Source organism: Oryzias latipes, chromosome 6 (genome assembly GCF_002234675.1).
Source record: "Oryzias latipes chromosome 6, ASM223467v1".
NCBI classification, from domain to species: domain Eukaryota; kingdom Metazoa; phylum Chordata; class Actinopteri; order Beloniformes; family Adrianichthyidae; genus Oryzias; species Oryzias latipes.
Genome location: NC_019864.2, coordinates 11,030,023 through 11,050,180, shown reverse-complemented (window position 1 = coordinate 11,050,180; position 20,158 = coordinate 11,030,023). Strand labels below are relative to the sequence as shown.

Below are 20,158 nucleotides of genomic sequence, written 5' to 3'. Positions count from 1 at the left end.
TTCAACCAAAATTATTATTAGCCCTTAATAAAAATACATTTTAGATATAACATTCTATAAACAAAATATCTAAGTTTTAAAGAATTATTGGCATAATGGCTTTTTTCCCCTGTATAATTGGACATAAGAGGCATTCAGCAACACCACGAAAGAAAATAAACCTTTCAGATTTTGATGCTATCGCTTCACCTCGTTGCTTTCTGCTTCAAAGAGGCTAAAAAACCGACAACTTGAGCTCTGTGCACCTCAGTGATGAACTTTGCTACTCTGAAGAGATAAGCATCTTTACTCCAGGCCCACTCAGCATCTCCTTCAGATCCGTCCACGGGTGGGGTGGGCGTGCTGCGACCTTGGAAAAACAACACTGGAATCGACTGTGTCATCGCTGCCATCATCCAATCTGGACCACACACACATGTGGGGTGTAGGAGTGGAGTGCCAGATCGGTGCTGGCCTTACTGGAGGAGGAGGATGCAGCGCTGATTCTGCAGGGACCAGATGGTCCTTCAGCTCCTGCCGAGGACCCACGGGTGCAGGACTACAACAAAGACATTCTGCTGTCTTTCAGTTCTTTGTAATCCAAGTAACAATAAAAACAGACTTAAATCTACATGTGTGAACATGAACTAATCTGAATAATTCCTTTGTAAAATACCGGTAGAATTTCTTTTGTTTCCAAACACCTTTACTGTTTCTACATCCAATTTGTGATCTCTTTTCGGATCTAAACTTCCCACTTTTATTATCCGCAGGACGTTGTTACAAATTGTCTTGATGACAAAGAGGAAGCCTTTAGTTTATACGGATGTCCCTTTATCCCTTGTGCCATTCTATGACGCCACCCTTATATTGACGTGTTATCCGTAACAGGACAAAGGTGGATAAAGGTGGAAAGATTTCATGTAATCCATGGACACCAGTGAGGTTCTCAAATCATTGAAGAAAAAAGGTTCAGAGCACTGTCTAGTGGGTCTACATGACCCAACTCCCAACGTTAAAGTGCCTAGGATAGCACAAGGGTTAGAAATAAAACAGTACCTGTGAATTGGTTTTGTGTGACATTTTCTTCTTTTGTTCAAAGCACAAAACATTTTTCTTTGCTTTTCTCACCTTGAAGCACCAGCTTTATTTTGAAGTAATGTGACACATTGTAGGGATCAAAGGTATTTCAGCTATTCAGTCCTGTCACGAGAACAATCGGGTTTTGTGGCGTTTTCGAGCATCAAGGTCAGCAGATCTCTGTGAGATCTTGTATTTTTCTCATGAGGGCATATCGTAGCTGAGATTGCTTTTTTTCTTTAACTTGTTTTTAATAAGAAAATGTATTCATAAAGAATTTATCACATTCAAGGTGAAATAAATTCCTCCAAGATGCAACAAAATTACTTATGTCTAAACATTAAATTATTAAATCATTTTTATCTTTTAATTTCATGTGGTTTAAAATTCTCACAAATTTGCCACATACTTTATTTTGAAAGTACATATAGAAACACATCAGAAAAATGAGGACAAAAACAACACAAGAGGAAAGTTTCAACTGTTTTAATTTCTCATTTTAAAGAATTTTGCTTTGGGTTTTAGAACAGAACAAATTGTATTGATTTGGGAAAGATGTACATAACTTATAAAGAAAAAACAGTTTTTCAATCCCACAGTTTTACCTACATAAGCAACTTTTACAGCAGTTAACATAACATGAAAAATATAAAATAAATCAAATAGTTTTTCTTTTTCAGAGGGGATTTACATCTTTTTGCACTTTAAAAATAATAGCAATTCTCATTATTAGAGGCACATCTTGTCAATAGGATGAATTTCTACAGTTTTCTTGGGTTTTTATGTTAGATCTTTGGATGGCACATGTAGATGACATCGAAGGAATGGCTTTAAGGAAGTTTGGGTGTTTTTGAAACTTGAGACAAAGACACCTGGGAGAATCGAAAAGAAATTCAGAAGCAAAATGTGTTAGTTAAAAAAAAAGATCAGCGCTGCAACATCTGCTTGAATGAATCTTCCCAGATTTGAGCACTCTGGGTAATCAAAAGTCCGCCAGTCCTCCAAAATAAAACAAAAGCTATGTTTGAACTCCTCAAAACAAAAGGTATCACGATAATTAAAGCGGGAGGACGTGTAGTGTGAATCAGCTACAAAAATCTCAAAGACTACATCTATTTGTGTAATCTGTTAGTGTTTCCTCAACAAAGTTGTTTACAATTGCAGATGCTTCTTTTTTTTTTCTACACACTGTACACATTCAGTCACATTTCCCAAAAGATTGTGCACATATTTACATTTTACAAGTATTGTGCATAAGTAACAGTAATCCTCACTACCACAGCGTATGTGCAAATCCAAGATCCCCATCCGCTTTTACCCAGATACAAGTGACTTCATCATGATTGTAAAAAGCCGTGGTTCAAGTCTTTGACAGCTCTTTACGCGGTTCTGCCTCTTTGCATCAGAGGACCAGACCAATAATCGAGGCACCCGGACAGGACACCCTGTTCATGACCGCAAACATTTTCACATACTTCTGGAAAACGTTACAGAAAACAAAAAAGAATGGGTGGAAAAAAGCAGAGAGGTTGTGATGTCTTAGCTTGGCTAGTTTTGTTTGTTTGCGTACATAAGGGGAATTATGAAGACGGAGATGTCGTCTCCGGAACCTAATCTGTCGTTGGAAATCCTCCAGCCTCGATCCTTTAGCACCCCTCGAGCTCTCATGATGAGGTCTTGAGCTGCCATTGTGTACCTGGTCAAATGACAGCAACACCTGGTTAGACTGATGCTAGCTACAAACAGTGGATCCATGTGTATAGTGGTTTCAGTTAAAGACCAGTTCCAATGAAAATAGTGTTTTTATCATGTTCTTGTAGCATTTTTCTCATGATAGATGACAAAGGTTAAAAATATTCAGCATAAAATTGCACTTTTGAATATTTATTTATTTAAAATGATGTCAATCAAGAGCAGACAAAAAAAAAGATCGCATTTGTGACGTAGAAAATACAATGGGCGTGCCACAAGCACCCTGCTCCTCTAATGCATCCACTTTTGCAGACGACTAGATGTACGTCTTCGTTTTACTCGTCTGAGCTGGTATCTGGCCCAAAACTGTACAGCTAGATGGCTCCAATACTGTATTGCTCGCCTTTTTTGTTGCACCTGTAATGCCAGCTTGGGGTTGTGAGCGGCAGTAAACTAAAGGGAGAGCATTTAAACAGATGGATGATGGGAAATTTGGCACCGACAGTTCTGCTCACAACTCAGAGGTGAATTTCTGATGAACTCCTGCCGCTCTGCAGAAACTATGTCCTAGAAAACAATTCAGGATTTTAAATTTTGTTTCAAAATGACATCATTATAATTAAAAGACTATTGGATAGAATAGATGAAAAGATGATCGGAGACAGACTTTAACAAGAAAATAATGACACTTTTGGTTAACTTTTGGAACAATGCTTATAACCATAAGCAAAAATGCTTGAGAGTTTCTCTAAACAAGTTCAGCTGTGACTCATGACTTGCCTGTGCTGATCATCCGCGTCACAATTCGCCAGAAAACTAGTGACCGCCTCAGATACTTCCTGGTTGGAGAGGACATCCCAAAGACCATCGGTTCCCATCACCAGAACATCATCAGCCTTGTGCTCCCACTGTGATAAGGGGTAAACTTTGACCTGAAGGTGGAGAAGAAGAAAAAAGAAAAGAAAAGCTGAAGTCTTTTTGTGTGGGGAAAAAAGATTTCAGGCAGTGACCAATCTGGCACCCCTCACAACTTGTAAACACCTTCTCCTCTTCTGCTCTTTTGATTGATTTCCATCGCCTTTCTCTCCTTTATCCAAGCCAGTCAGCAGATTTTTGAAGATGTTTATGTTGGACTGTGAGAGGCAGAGCACAGCCTGCAGCTTTCCGTTCTTGATGTGAATTTTAAACTATGCTCTGAAGTTGCCATATCCTTGCAGTAGCCCCTAGTTTTTATTTTTTTTTAAACCAGCAAATAGATTTCTTTGCCACTTTTTATGCACTCTGGTTTCAATCTTGGTCTGTCCTTGGGCTCAGTTTGCCTGTTGGAATAACTGCATTAGAAGGTGGAGAAACAAATTGCAACAATTTGTTTACATTCTACGAATCATGAGAAAATAACCAGGGTCAGAAGAGACTGAGCGCTAAACAGAGCTTTGACTCCAATTGAACTCTCCTTACTATAACCTTTCTAATACAAACGCCTCATTACTCCAGAGGCTTCCATACCTTGTGAACAGAGCAACCAGATACTTCTACTTGGAGAAGACTGATTCCTACTGTAACCTAAAGGGGCCTTCTGGCTTTTTCTAGCCAAGTGCTACAGCCTCACACTTGGAAGGTTGTCATCCCAGCTGCAAACCACTTCAGAGAAAGCTGAAGGTCGTAGCTTGGTAACTATAAAGCTACGTTCACACTGCCCCTGGCCACGCACGTTCAAGAGACCACTTCCAATGAAAGGTCGTTGTAACGGCGCATACCGGTACATGCACATTTCGGGCTTCCATGTTCAAGACTCTTCACATTCATGTGTCGCTGCACAACCATTGAAAAATAAACCTAAACCAAAATAGACTTGGATTTAGCAGTGATGTATGGATGGCGTCTATTTCAATACACGGAAGTGCTAATTTGAAAATTGATCGTGGAGGAGAAATTAATAATTGTGGTTTGTGGAATACTATGACACCAAGTCTTACATAAATTGGAATAGAGCTGTGAAAGAAAAAACCTGGAGCAAGATTTGCACCGCTTCAACATTTCGCACTAAGTCTCTTCCTACTGTAGATGGCGGACATGCGCTAGTTAACAGTCGACCACAAAAAAAGAAGAAACAAAAGCCCCTCCCTGTTTGTCCAGTGTGAACACCAAATGCTGAAAGTGTGTTCAAGGCCACACGTTTTAGCGTGTACTTGAACACGCGTCACGTGCCTGGTGTGCACTTACGATAAAAGGACCGCGTGATCTGAGAAAAACTGGACTGGATTTTCATGCTCACAAATCCAAACCCTCTTTTCATTTCTTGTAGAAATTCTGTCCATTAAAAAAATAATGAACAACACTGATTACAAAGTTCCCCATTGCAGAGTCAGACTTACTGTTCTTGGGTGAGCAAATCCAGCTCTTGCTCTGGCTCTATGGGGAGTGGATGGCAACACTAACAGAGAACCCCTCATCCACAAGAGAGCCAGAGAGGCACAACCCACGTGTGGACTGGATGTGCAAACACAAAATGCTCTAACAGGTTTTATTAAGCTCCTCCCACATCAGTGATGGCCAGGGTGCTGGTGCTGTATGCTTAGCCCCTCTGCAGTTTTACAATATTTCTCCACCACAAGCAGCAACAACCCTACAACCATAGCTCTGGCAGACCACCCTGACAATGAAGGCGTTGAACACGGAGAGGGATGTGTTTCTTTTGAAATTCCCTTAGTCCAGCTCTTCTCCAAACACTCTCTTGCTACAAAATGAGCCATCTGGGATCATTTGGACATGCAGACCCCTGCAACTTGATAATAGGTCGATACAAAGACTGGTCCATTTTTTGTAACATTTGTGTTTTTATGATTTTATAAAATGAGAACTGGACTGAGTTAGAGTGACGTCATCCAAAGAAAATGGCTTTCTTCAAGCTTTAATACACTTTTTTCGGCTTTGACGACATGAAGTCCACTCAATCAACATTTTTTTGCAATACGGACGTCACCAAGTTGGAGCCAGATACTCTGTTGGGCCAGAAGCAGCGGTTGGTCAAAATCAATCTGAGTGAGGCTTTCAGAGCTGAGATGATGCATCTTTCTTTTTTTTTCTTTTCTTAGAATGTCTAGGTGCATCGGTTCAAACATTGATTATTTTTTTAGGCACACCATTGACCAATCTAATGGCAGTCTCACTCTAGAGCCCTGCCACTCACAGCGGGCTCGAGAGAATCTGTTCATCTGAATGTTTTAAATGTTTGATGTGAGACCACCTCCTTTTATTAAAGCATCTGAATGGTCAGGTTATAACTTCCATGATTTACAGTAAAAAAAAAAATCCTGGAAAACAAAAAAATAAGAACATGTTAAAAAAAAAAGGTATCAGAGAAAAAATGGTTATTCTGACAACTAGACGGACTGAGTCACAGCTGGTTATTTCTCTGTAGAAGTCTATGGGATTTTGACTTTTTGGAACCAGCAGGTACTTCCTGTTTGGAGCATGAGAGGGGAGGAGTCACTCTGTCCAGTTCTCATATAGGTTAATGGGAAAAATACACAGATTCAAAAAAACAAAAATTATTTAAGGTTTTTTTTTTTTTTAGCTTATGACAAAAGAAGGAATTTTTCTGAAAACTATCTGCATAAACTAAGTTTACAACATATAAATAAAGCACTGAATTAAAAGCTTAATAATCTCTTTAAAACTTAACTGCTCTATGCATTTTAGGCCATTGCTAGGCTCAACTTTTCCAGGTTATTTTTAAGCAAAGTGCTTCTATTATTCCAGTGGTACCATATGCGTGACGCTGCTTTCCAAAAAAAACAAAAGAAAAAAGCTTCCTTAAACACAGCAAGTCCAAATAGAACCCAGTCTGCCAGCACTGCCTCAGTCTGCTTCCTTTAAGTCATTTCTCTGCTGCTGTGGGGGAGCGGGCTTTCACAGCAGACCCTCCACTTCCTTGCCGGGGCTGCTGTGCAGAGGGCGCCCTGTGATCAGAGCTTTAAAGGAATCTAAATGATCTCTGCGTGGGTCATTCGCCTCAGAGCTGTGGTAAACTTTGTTACATGAGTCAATCTCAGTGGGAAAAGAAAAGAACACGAATGAGACTATCAATCAGTGGACCTTTGGACCGGGCTCCAAAATATCTAACCCCAGGCCTTGATCTTAAACCACACGCTCACATTTGATGTCTTTCTCTGTGAGCTCTCTTCTCTCACAGTTTGGGAGAAATTAGTCATTCTAACTCGACATGTTGCTGGAGGGTTTTCATCATCCCTCCCAAGGATGCTCCCACACTACTTGAGTATTTTGCATTTCTAATCAAACTTGACCTCTCACAATCAGCGCTGCCATTTTTCAATACAGTTTTATTGAAGTTTCTTGAAAGAAGATGAAGGACGGAGGCCGAACTGGAAAAAAAAGTCAAGAGAGCTCCTGGCCTTCGCTACTGCTGGAATCACGCAGATTGGAGGAGAAGGCAGCTGCTCTAACGGCGTTAGTGTGTTTGTTGACCACAAAGTGGAATGTTAAAGATGAAAAGCATTTTTTTTAATGACTGTGAATTATCACAAACTCCAGATTACTAGACGAGGTCAACCAAGGCTGTATAATCTAGTAGAAAAAATGCTTTTAGTCCATAAAGCGAGGTCATAACAAATGTACATTCCATTTAGGGGGTTTGTCAGTCTGACAGGAACAAATCTGACACATATTCTTAATATCACGTTAACTAAACATCAATTGTATATTTTATTTTAATCGATTTTGAAAATCAGACTTCTTAACCAATTTCTGATGCTTTGCCCGGGGGATGATCTTTGCTCGATATCTGCATAACCCAATCCCAATGATGTTAAGTTCAAGAAAGATATTTTTATATTGCTTGTATTCCTGCTAAATCTTTAAAAAAAGACTATAATAAAAAAGATACAATTCAAAAAATTGGTTCAGAGAAACAGAAGCAAGATAATGGTTAGCAATTACATGTAGGACCTTTTCTCTGTAATTATTCTGTTTTTTGTGTGCCTTTTTATGTTATTTGAAAGCTTATAATTCATCAGGGATGACATATTTGCTGTTGAGGTGTTTGTGGTAGCTCTGTGAACCCTTTTGATTCGCCTGAGGGTGCTCACCTCACCCAATCACATCCAGGATCTTCTTCTGCTGCCACGGAAACCAAAACAAGAAGCAAATTAGAGAAAAAAGGTGGATGGATTTCATGATTGATTTTGTTATTTACTGCAGCATTTTGGAGTCCACTGTCTTTTCTTTTTCTTTTTTAAACCAGCATTTCCTATTAAAATGTAAAGCATTTGTCGTGCCCTAAAGCGATGTGGCTGTTTCACAGGGTTTCATGACCTGGAGTTCCATTCATCCATTTTCCGCCGCAGGGGCATTTCAGGTCACAGGGGCAGCAGCCAAAGCAAAAATGCCCAGACTTTCCTCTCCCTGGCCACTTCCTCCAGCTCCTCTCGGGTACCCTGAGGCGTTCCCAGGCCATCAGAGAGACGTAAGCTCCCCAGTGGGACATTCCTTCCTCCCCTTGAGTGCATCCAAACCAGATGCCAGAGCCATCTCGTTGTGGAGGAGCAGTGGCTCTACTCCTAGTGACCGAGCTTCTCACCCATCTACATAAGGAGCGCCCAGACACTGTACGGAGGAAGCTCATTTCGTCCGCTTGTATTCGAGACCTCGTTTTTTCGGTCACAACCCAGAACTCATGACCAAAGGTGAGTACTGGAACGAAGATCGACTGACAAATTGGGCGCTCCACCCATCTGATACCCCTCTTTCTACAGACCTGGGTAAATGATTGTAATAAATACCAAACTTTCAGGGAGCTTCTTCTAACTGTAATGCTACGTTCAAACCGCCCTCACCAACGTGCATTCAAGAAACCACTTCCAATGAAATGTCTATGTAAGTCTGTGCGTTTTGGGCTTCGGCGTTCAAAAACTTTTGCATTCACATGTAGTTCTGTAGGTTTTTACTACCGTTTTCAGGCTCTATGTACAAAACGCCCGGTCACTGAATGCGCATTGACAGTAAAACCAGGTCAAACTTTGAACAATTAGGGATTTGGATTTGGTTATGACATATGGATGGTGTTCCTTTTCATTAATGGAAGTGCTCATACTGGACTGTTGCTATCTGATACTAGCGCATATCTACAGCTGGAAGAGGTTTGGTGCAAAATGTCAAAGTGGTGCAAATCTGGCGAATCTTGCTCCAGGCTGTTTCTTTCACAGCTCTATTCCAATATGTAAATAACTTGGTATCATAGAATTCCGGCTGGACACAAATAAAAATGATAAAATTTTCCTCCATAATCCATTTTCAAACAGTTGGTACTTACGTGAATTAAAAAGGACGCCATCCGTACCTCACTACCATACCTGAGTCTTTGATTGGTCCAAGTTCAAATTGTTTAACTTAAAATGCCCGTTTAATCGCCACACGTTTTGTACGTAGAGTCCAAATACTGACTAAAAAACATGCATTGTGACTTGATTTTCTTTGGAAGTGGTTACTTGACAGTGTCTCGGCGAGGGCGGTGTGAATGTATAGCATTAGAGCTGCTTTGAAACACGACAGAAACATACAAAGAAAGGAATATATACTATAGAAAAGAGGAGAAGTGAGAAGAGAGCAAACCTCTGGGCAGCAGGACAGGAAAGGCTTGATATAAATGTTGGAGTCGTGGACTTTAAGATTGTGGTCCCCAAGACCTCTCGTGACCCCGATGGTCGCCAGCACACGAGCCTGCAGGAGAGGAGAGGTATGTCAAACACAACTCGGGTTACACAGAGCAGAGCTTTAGTGGTTCAGCTTTTTTGGCTTCCACCAAATCTAACTGCTTAGAAAGAAGACGAGGGACATTCTAGAAGTCGACTTTGACAGATTTGATCTTTTTTTGTTGTTAACTAAAGTTTAATCCAAAAACGTTTTCAATTTCAGTTCAGACTTCTTTGTATTCAACGGTTCTAACGTTTATAAAACGCTAAATAATGATAGTATTTGAGAATTTCATGGCTTTTGCTATCCTTATCTTATTTTCAATCATTCTTTAACTTTAACTTCTGTGCCTAAACTGGACAGCAGAGGGGAACCGGGCTAATTGACTCCACAGTTCAGGGAGGACGCATGGAGGACACGTGAGGCCTGGCGTGATCCAGCCGGGATGAGAGTGTGCTCCATCGCTGCAGCTTTTGAAGGTGGTCAAAAGCTCTTCCAGCGGTGAAAGGAGAAACATCCAAGGATTAACTGGTAAATGCTAGGACCCAGCAGGCCGGGCTTTGAAGTGCTCTGGTGTTTCTCTCCAAACACAAAGCTGCTGTACTCTGTGCAGCCATGCATCCACACGACCACTGCAAAGGTGAGTGGGGGGGGGGGGGGGGGGGGGTCATAGAAGTGGGCACATAAACCTACTCCCAATCGGCATCTTGTGTCACTCAAATCACTGTTAGTATCCCCAGCCTGTTGTAGTGTCTTCACAATGGGACACCTTTGGTCCTATGGTCCAGAAACAGACTACAGGACTATTGGATCAGAGACATTTTCTTACTTTTTGTCCAGAATGTCAATGCTTTGGGCAAATAAGATCCATAAATGGCCTCAAACAGCTGCAGCGAAGGCACTGATTAATGGTACCTGATGAGATTTGAATACAGGCGAAGAACTCAATTCTACCGCGGTGACTGTGCCGCCGAGCTCCACTTACCTTCTTCCCCTCGCCGTAGATCAAGGGAAACTTTAGGTCGTCCTCGTCTATGGTTTTGTACGCCCTGCACAGAGAAGAGAAGACACTTTAATGGGTCTCGTTTTGTTTATGAAGGACAATGGCCCTGGAGATGCCTTACTTCCATGACCCCTTCAGCACGCATGCTGCCAAGATGAGAACGAGGAAGGGTGATGTTTGGAGAAACCATCCAAACATCAGCCACACAAGGCCTTAGAGTGATTCTCTTTGTTTATTTGCAGCCAAGTGATGAAAAAGACGGTTATAGATGTTTTTTTCTCCCTCACTCGGCTGGAGCAGTTGTGTGTGTGAAGCACTAGAGTCATAAAATCCGACTCCGATCATCTTTTGATCTATTTTCAAAGCGTTCCCAGTGGTCTTTTAATTATGAGAACGCAGTTTTTAGCACAAATCCGGTGTCTTGTTTCACCTCTGAGTTGTGGGCGGGACCATTGGTGTGGAGCATTCCTCCATTTCCCATCTGTTTACACTCTTTAGCAGTGCAACAAAAATGGCGAGCAACATCGGAGCTGCCTACCTGTGCAGTTTGGAACCAGATGCCAGCTCAGATGAAGAAAACAAAGACGTATATGGGTCTATTTGCGTGCAAGTAGTTGCATCCGAATGGAGTGGAGCAGGGACCTTGTGGGTTGCTGTTGTATTTTCTATGGCACACCTACAAGCTTTTTCAAACTGGATTTTTCCGTCTGCTCCTAAATCTGAACAATTGGAATAAAGAAATACTAAAAAATGCATTTTTAGTCTAAATTGTTTATTTAGCTGTCCTCCATTATCAGAAAAATGCCGCAAGAACATGTTAAAAACACTATTTGCATTGGAGTAGGTCTTTAAATGAATGAATGATGACTGAATTTCCACATTTCCACCACTCTTCAACTCTCAGAGCAATGTTTAAACTTTTCCCTCTGATTGATAATTCAAAATGTTCACACAGGAAAATGGACCGCGCAACAGGAAGTAAAATGAAAACAATAAATGCAAAAAAAAATAGATTGCTTTTGATCTAATGAGGTATGGATTCTCAAACTCACTGTAATACAACCATTAGAAATGAAAAGCGATTTCCAGATGAGCAGCCAGAAAAGCAGTTATTTCTGTCTCACACCAGCTGCTCTAAGTTTCCATCTGGCTCAGATCGAGTTCGACCTGGAATCAGTCTGAGCTAAATTTCAAAATGCATTTTTCTGCAGACAGAGAGGTGGAGAAATTAGACAAACGCCTAAAAGAACGATTTTCAGAAGCTTCAAAACCCACTCCGATAAAAATGGTGTTTTTGTTGTTTGTAACATGTTCTTGAGTCACTTTTTAGGGTGATGGAGGACATATCATACAAAGAAAATTAAGCTTAAAATAATATTTCTGAGGTTTTTTATTTTATTTTATTTTAACTTGTTGGTAATCCAGAGCAAACGAAAAAAATGCAGATTTAAAAAAAAAGGCTGTAGTTGTGACATAGAAGCTACAGTCGATGGACGACATCCGCTTGTAAACAACTAAATTGCACCAGAAGTCTGCGTTTCGGGGTGTGAGGAACTGAAAGCTAGTGGGGGAGCACGTGAACAGAGAGCTCTCATCAATGGGGAGGGGAAGGGGGGCGGGGTTGCTCCGCACTCAGAGGTGAATTTCTGATTAACTCCTGCCATTCTCCTGAAGCTAAAAAACAACAACACAGGTATTATGATTGTAGCTAAAAATGGCACGATTATAGTTAAAAGACCACTGGGAAGGCTTTTACAATAGATCAAGAGATGATCGGAGAATCTTTCCAACATATCTGCTCTTTGCAACAGTCTTGTGTTCCCTGCACACCGCACTGCAGAACAGGCTGGTTTTCACATTACTGCTGGTTCCACTCTGAGAGGCCATATGTTTCCACCTTAGGCGAGCACCACAATGCTGCCCTCAGCAGTTATTGTAACGATCGCAGCAAATGCAAGCCACAAGACACAAAAACACAGCCTGCAAGTGAGGAGAGGAAAACAGCTCACTGAAGACTTTCCTCGTGACTGATGGCGGTGTGGAAAAAAAAAAACACCTCTCTCTGTTTGCTGCCGTGAAACTGAACTGAACCTCACTGCAAGACGTATGCAAAAATAAAGACATATATTTCTTAATTTGTCAAAAACTATGAAGATAAAGAGAAAAAGCATGGAATCAGGTTCATCTGGGCTGAAGGAGCAGGCGTGGCAGAAATCCACTCTCCTGCCTGAAAGTGCAAAACCAGCAAGGAAAACTCCTCAAAGGCTGCACTGTTTGACCGCAACACTGAGCGTTCTCACACTCCAAGGCTGTTCGGAAGCCGGATGCATTGCAGGAGTGTGTCACTGACCAACTGGGAGGGAGTGTTTTGTGTGTGGGAGGGGAGAGGAAGAGAGGCGTACTGGGAAGCGGGGCAGAAGGGAGTTGTGTCATCTTCTCTGCAGGTGACCGAGAGGCGGCAGGAGATAAGGAGAGTGATCTCATCTCCGCTCTGTGCAAATTGTGCACAGCATCGCAGCTCAGACGCACACGGTTAATAGACACACAACCCTTTCCAAGCACAACCTGTCTGCAGCACTGCAGCGCCTCGAGTCAGAAGAAAGGTTTAAACAAACTTTGCGTTCATGTGGACTCATCAGTGCTTTCAGGAACAAGGTAAAACCAGAGGAAATACCACGACTCTAATCCAAGCCCCGCATTTCTTCGACAGTTTCAAATGTTGAAATTAGCATCAGTCATGAAAGCATAACAGCAAAACGACAAACTAGCTTCAGCACCAAGCCCCACAGATGGTCTGGCACCCATGAGGCCCTGATCTCAGAATGATGGAGTTCCTCTGGGATTACAGACATGACACAAGCTTTAAAAACCCTCCTGCTGACCGCCAAAAAAAGTCCAGAACAATCTGCAACACAGCTTGTATTTTTGATGCCAATAAGGATGAAACTGAATGATGTTTGTGGCCTGACAGTCACTATTAGGGCTGCATGCTATGAGGAAATCTCTCGATATTACTGATCAATATTGCCATGACGACATAACTTGCGATAAATGAACAAATAGCAAAACCAACAAAAACATTTCTATTTCACTGCAAAAGTTTGATTTAAACACGAGTCAAAATACCTTAAATTATTCTCCAAATGACCTAATTTGGAGGGCAGCATCTAACATAAAAGCTCCATCTGACTGGTCAAATGCATAAAGGGATTTATTCAATTCATTAAATAGTTTAAGTTGCCATTAGATTGTTTTAGCACATTTAAGGTAACCATTTATTGCGATTTTCGCCGACTTTTGCGATATGGATATTGCACAGCCTGAAATCGCGATAACGATACATTTGCGATCAATTGTGCAGGCCTAGTCACTATCATATTTACTGGGATTGCTCCAGTTTAAAAACATTTTGGAAGAATATCCAGGCCTCCCTGAGTGCTGTGAGGCTTTATACCTAGGTTTGTACCATTTATGAAATGTAAGACTGATATAAAAAAATGACCACTCTGAGAGCGGGGCTGGGCAATAAATCAATTATATTGATAAATTCAAATTTGCTGTTTAAGAAGATTTATTTTTTGGGATAAACCAGATTTTGTTTTCCCAGCACCCTGCTTTCTCTGGCTTCTGTTGTTCAGAGTAAGGTCAGCTCACTTTGTATCCAGGCCAACTTCCAAAGGAGACGTTAAAATAAAATAGTTTTTGCTTGAGAAAGTTTGGTGGGAACAAAATCAGTGGCCATTTGATATTTTGGTATTTTTTAATTCTTGTAACTAATTTATTCTGTAGTAAAGACAGCACTGCTAACCCCTTTATACATTTTTTTTAATAAATCTAATTTGTGTAATCTAAACACATTTTAAACAAATATGGAGAGACTCCTGTTTATGCACTTTATCACTGCTAAAGATGTATACTCTATCTTTTTATTTTTCAATACAAAATCCAAAAGAAAAAGAAGAAATAAAAAATCTGGAAATGTCTGCCAACATGTCATATTTTCAGTGATATTAAATCCTTTCCATCACACAGTGTAAGGGTCAACACTCCAACCCAAGCAGGAGAAGGAGTAGGGGGGGTACATGTTTCTTCAGTGGAGGGGGAAGAGTCTCCAGAGGGTCCATCTGCAACCTGAAACCTTCCCCTTCGAGTCAAACCCACTCACTGTTTGTACACTTTAGTGCCAACCCAAGATCTGGTCGATGCTTTTTGTATATTTACACCCCTCAGAGGACATGATGCAATCCATTTTAGCTGACTAAAAATAGGCCAAATCAACTTTGACATCCGTGTTGGCGTGCTCTTGTCTCCGCACAACCAATAAAACACAGAGATTGGAATATGACAACCTTTTTGTTGTTTACCCATAGCTCTTTGTTTTCGTCGCATCATCCTCGAGTTTCCAGCTTTCATCTTCCAATTGCTGCGTCAGACCATCTGACTGCTCGACCTCCATAACTCTGGGCAAACGAAACTGCCTCCCGCCTGAGCCAATGACCACCGTTCTAGTCTACAAATGCCAGGCCCGACTCTCTTCTTACTCCGCTCCAACTTTCAGAGAAAGCGTAGGAACGGAAAAGCTAGGGAGGGGGTGTGTTGAGTGTTGGTCTGCAGGCCTCTGTGGGCTTTTCTTGCAGTGTAGCCTCGATGACGGATGCCTTTGGGGGGACTGGATGTAGCATCCACCCACACACACAAGCTGCACAGAGAGAAGGCTGCAGAAAGCTACCGATCTCATCCTATTGTGTTTACAGAGGACACAATCTGCATCGTTGGAAGATTTAGTACAAGAGACGCATGAGAACAATGAGCCATGCTGACGTTAGTATTTTCAGGACCCAGACTGAGTTGGGGTGAAACTGCGGTAGAACTAGGTTATGGGAAGAATCTGATTAAATATACATCACAGGCAGTCTGCACTGCAGAGACGGCAGACAGGCAGAGTTCTGGGCCCAAGAAGGAATGCAGCCGACAGCTGACCTAGTTCTGGTAAACTGAGAGGAGTCAAAAACAAATGAATAGGAAAGGCAAAATAAAAGATTTTGGTCTCGATAACTATTTAGTCACCTACTTTGAAAAAGGGGTATCACTCTTTAGAAAAAAAATTAAAAATGCATTATTTGAGCCTCTATTTATGACATTTTTCAAAGTAAAGTTTAAAATCAGGGTATTTACTCTTTTGTTCTTGTTAACATTGTTTAGTAATTTGTCAAAATAATATTCTTGCACTTCTTGACTGGATTAAACATTTATCTAAACAGGTGATTACCATCATGATTTAGTAACTGAACCCAGCAGCAAAGAATAAAAGATAAAGTAGGAAAGTATTAAAAAAACAATAGGTGTTTTTTTTTTTCTTTGCTTTGTTGTTGTTTTTGTTTAACTCATGGAAATGTCTGTCAATAATCTGATTCTTTCATTTCCAACAAAGGCATACGCTGGAATAATTAAAAGGATTCTGGGTAGCGGAAGCCATACAGCGGACACATTGTCTGACTGAATGGGACATAAAAAAGTGAGGTGTTTTTCTTTGGATCAAGTCACAGTTCCATTCACCAGACAATCATGAATAAAAAGCCGCCAAAAATGCACAAATTTCACTTTAAAAAATTCTAAACCCGCTTAATCCCTTCTGGAGGTTGATGGGGCCTATCCCAGCTACTGTGGGGTGAAGGTAGGGTACATCCGGGATGGGTCGCCAGTCCATCGCAGGGCCAAACATTAACAGTCACACCTAAGGGACGCTTTTAGAACCACCTATGAAGCCTGTTTTTGGACTGCGGTAGGAAACCGAGGTGCACGGAGAAAACCCACACATGCACGAGGAGATGAATAGACAATGTAGCAATAAAGAAAAAAGTTTTTAACGCCAGGCTATAAACATCTACACTTTTTGATGTAAAATAATACTGTTTAACATGAGACTTAGTGTGGATTTGTTCCCTTCTGACCCTAGCCTACAGTGGTCATTTGAGGAACTGCAACTTCGCAGAGAGCTGTTAGTAAAAATCTGGGTTTTTTTAGCACTTATTTACAGCTGTAGCATTTGTGGTGACAGCATTGTTGACAAATGTAATAGAATGACTTTTGTTTTCTAAAGTAGAAGAAAAACAGTAAGGCTAAAAAGGGGGCCATATATTAAAAATGGTGGGGAGATTATGGGGTTTTACCTTGTACCCATTAAATAAGAATTTCAGAGACACCACACTCTGCTTTCGAAGAACTATTCTTTGAACTTTCATTTTTCCATAAGACTTGCCAACACAGAAAGCATTTGTTTATATGATTCATCCATAATGTCTTCTATCAACAATTTTTGCAAGTCTGAGGATAGATTTACATCTTTATTCCAAAGTCCTTTGGTATTCTGATAAGCGAGTGTCTTTGCACTGAACATTCTTCTCAGGCCGAGAAAATGTGCCAAGGAGTTTTTCTGGCCTTCCTTCCCAAAGTGAAACTTCAAGAATTCCTTCTTTTCCCCTCCTCACATGGAATGGGAATGATATTACTCGAAATAAATGTTTTTTATTTTTTATATAACATTAAAGAATTTTGTTCCCTTCTCTACCTCTGCCGGTTCCAAGCCCGGTTTGAGAAGGTTGCGTCAGGAAGGGCATCCGGCGTAAAACATTGCCAAATTTACTATGCGACTTGTTCGCTGTGGCGACCCCTGATGGGAGAAGCCGAAAGTGGAAGAATATAACATTAAAGAATTTAAAACCCCTCCCCACAAACCCCCAATTTGTTTTTTTTAGCATGTTCTTGTGGAATTTTTCTCACACTGGAGGACATTAAATCTGCGTTTTCTAAGTATTTCTTTATTAAAATCAGCAGCAGACGGAAAAAAGTAGTTTGAAAAAAATTGTAGCTTTGATGGATTCTGATGTATCCACTTGCAGACAAACAGATCCATGTCCGTCTTTGTTTTCCTCGTCCGATAAGGTATCTGGCGTTGAAACTGTATGACTGCATAGCTCCAATATTGCTCGCCATAGCAGGAGAGCATGTAAACGGATCGATGTCAGGAAGTGGGGGCGGACTTACTCCGCGCAATTGGGCCCACCCACAACTCAGAGGCAAACTCTTAATGAACTATGGTGTTCTGCAGAAACTACCGGTTTGTCCACCATTTTTGAAAATCATGGTTAAAAGCTGCATAATTATAATTTAAAGACCACTGGGAACACTTTGAAAATACATCAAAAGGTGATCGTAGTAGGACACACAAAGAAACAATAGGAGAGTTCAGTTGACCCACCATCCTGACATGGTGAAGTCTCGGTACAACATCTTCTTCCCAACTTCCTTCCTCTGCACTCTCCTTGGGAACTCCAGATGTGTAAACTCATTCCCTAATAAATGGGGCTGCATGTAGGCCTTTGATTTGGGAAGAAAAAAAAAGGGGGGGGGAAGAGAAAAACACATTAAGGAAAAATGATTGAGTTTTAGGGAAAACAACTCCATGGTCTATAAAGCTGTGTGTAAGACAGAGAGTCAACAGGAGGTGAGGTCAGGTCTAATACCTGACAGCTGTGCTTGCTAGACAAGAAGTGAGGAGGGTTTTTTCTTACTAGAAACTGCAGCCGCTGTCTCTCTGACTCCGGTGTGAACTCTGCCGACACGGGAATGACTTCCCCCGCCCGGATAATGATAGCTCTGAGGGAGAAGAGCACACAGAGCTCTGTTTATTTAGAGGAGGGACACATGTTAGACGGAAGGGGGCACGAGGAAATAAAAAAGAAAAAGAAAAACAAAGAACAAAAGAAGAAAGAAAAACGCCACACAATGCCCCCCCGTATGGCGAAATGGTGTCATGCGTCTGGATCCCACCTGCTGTCGCCGGCGTTCCCCACGTAGAGATTGCCTTGCAAGTACAAAACCATGAGCGCCGTGCAGCCACCTGAGATGTCGTATGTCGCCTTGTCCTTTTCGATCTGCACATCCTGAAGCACACATTATGGAGAACATGATCCAAACTTTATCGTGTGTCCACATGCACTCTTCAAAACAGTAGAGTTCCAGGATTCCTTTGCTTTTACGAATAATGACTCCTATTCATCTAAATGACGGTGTATTAGGACCAATCAACAAATGAAAAAAAAAAGAAAGGTTGTAAATTTACAAGAAAAAAGTCGTAACGGTTAAATTACGAAAATAAAGTAGTACATTTTCGACTACGTTTTAATGTTGTTTAAAGTCATAAATTTACAACTTTAAGACATGTAAATTTATGACTTTAAATCTCGTAAATTAACAACTTTGTTTATTGGAGCCCTGCTAAAAATAAAATCGTAGATTTTTGTGAAAAAAGTAATGTTTCGAGAATAAAGTAATACATTTACAACTATAAAAGCAATTTATTTATGATATTTTTCTTGGATTAGTTACAATTTTAGAACACCTCAATTTATGAGAAAAAAAAGACGCCTTTACAAGAAAAGACACCAAAATTGTCTGTTTATTGCAGCCGTGCTAAAAAACTCATACATTTATGTGAAAAAAGTAGAGTTGTAGATTAACAACTTTAAAAATCTTACATTTATGACATTTTTTTCAAAAATTTACATGTTTTAAAGTGGTAAATTTACAACTTTTTTCATAAATTTACAAGTGTAAAACACCTAAATTTATGAAAAAGTCAAGTAAAAAATTTAGGAAAAAATGTCAAATTCATGAGAAATGACACCAAAGTTGTCTTTTTCTTGAAGCTGTGCTAATAACTCCATTAATTTATGAGAAAAAAGTCACAACTGTTCAATTACAAGAGTAAAGTGGTGGATGTACAACTTTAAGAGTCATACATTTATTACTTTTTTCTCATATATTTTCGTGTTTTAGAGTTGTAAATTTGTGACTTTAAATTTCGTAAAATTACAAACAAAAAAAAGTAAAAGTAATACATTTTTGTCAGAAAAGACACCAAAGTTGTTTGTTTAGTGGAGCCATGCTAAAACAGAACTTGTAAATGTCCCCCCCTAAAACTCCATTGTACCTCAAGAGCACCTCTGGCCTAAATAAACATAAATGGAAACCAGAAGGACAGAGGAGAAAGTTTGGAAGGGTGGCCAGCTTTTACAGCAGTTAATTAGCCTAGATTGATTCGGTGCTAATTAAACTAAAAATGGTTAAAAGAAAATGAGTTCATTAATTAGATGAATAATTAACCTGTCAGAGAAATTATTCAAAGTGCCAACATATTGCATATCACAATAGGAAGCCTTTTAACCCTTTCCTGCCCTCTGCAGCTGCTCTCCTCTGACCTTTTAATAACCTCCTTCTCATCTTCTTCATCACATCAACAGATGGAGTGGGACTAAAAATCTTTTGCAAACACATTTGCAGGAAGCCATGTTTTCCCATCAGGAATGTTTACTGGAACTAAATGGAACTGGCCTCTGTTGTGCTGCTGACAACCTTCGTCTGAAGACCCACTCAGGAGATGGAGACTCTGTGATGCACGTGCTCGGATCTACGCCGCGTGTGCCTTGCAAAATATGTTCAGCGCCAGTTTTTTTTTTTTTTTTTTGATCCATACTCTTGCAGAGACTCCTGACAAACACGACTCCTGAGGGGTAGAGGTTGAGGGATGTCGCCTTCATGCTGGATGAACGATGACTCCAGAGTGAGCCATTTGTATTTTTTTTTTCTACTCACTGTATACAATGCCTCCTGCTGCAGGCAAGTTTTTAATCA

At 40.6% G+C, this 20,158-nt stretch overlaps 1 protein-coding gene across 1 annotated transcript in view; it reads right to left on the bottom strand.

Moving 5' to 3' along the window:
* Positions 1-1,529: 1,529 nt before the first annotated feature.
* The window catches only part of LOC101165479 (protein phosphatase 1H), a 37,067-nt gene continuing 18,438 nt past the window's right edge, over positions 1,530-20,158 (bottom strand). The window contains exons 4-10 of the mRNA XM_004069884.4: positions 18,296-18,408; positions 18,037-18,121; positions 17,724-17,842; positions 10,448-10,511; positions 9,382-9,489; positions 3,532-3,683; positions 1,530-2,755 (exon numbers count right to left, since the gene is read on the bottom strand). Of these exons, the coding sequence (XP_004069932.1) occupies positions 2,608-2,755; positions 3,532-3,683; positions 9,382-9,489; positions 10,448-10,511; positions 17,724-17,842; positions 18,037-18,121; positions 18,296-18,408 (789 nt within the window). The 3' untranslated portion in view covers positions 1,530-2,607. The remainder of the gene's footprint in view (positions 2,756-3,531; positions 3,684-9,381; positions 9,490-10,447; positions 10,512-17,723; positions 17,843-18,036; positions 18,122-18,295; positions 18,409-20,158) is intronic.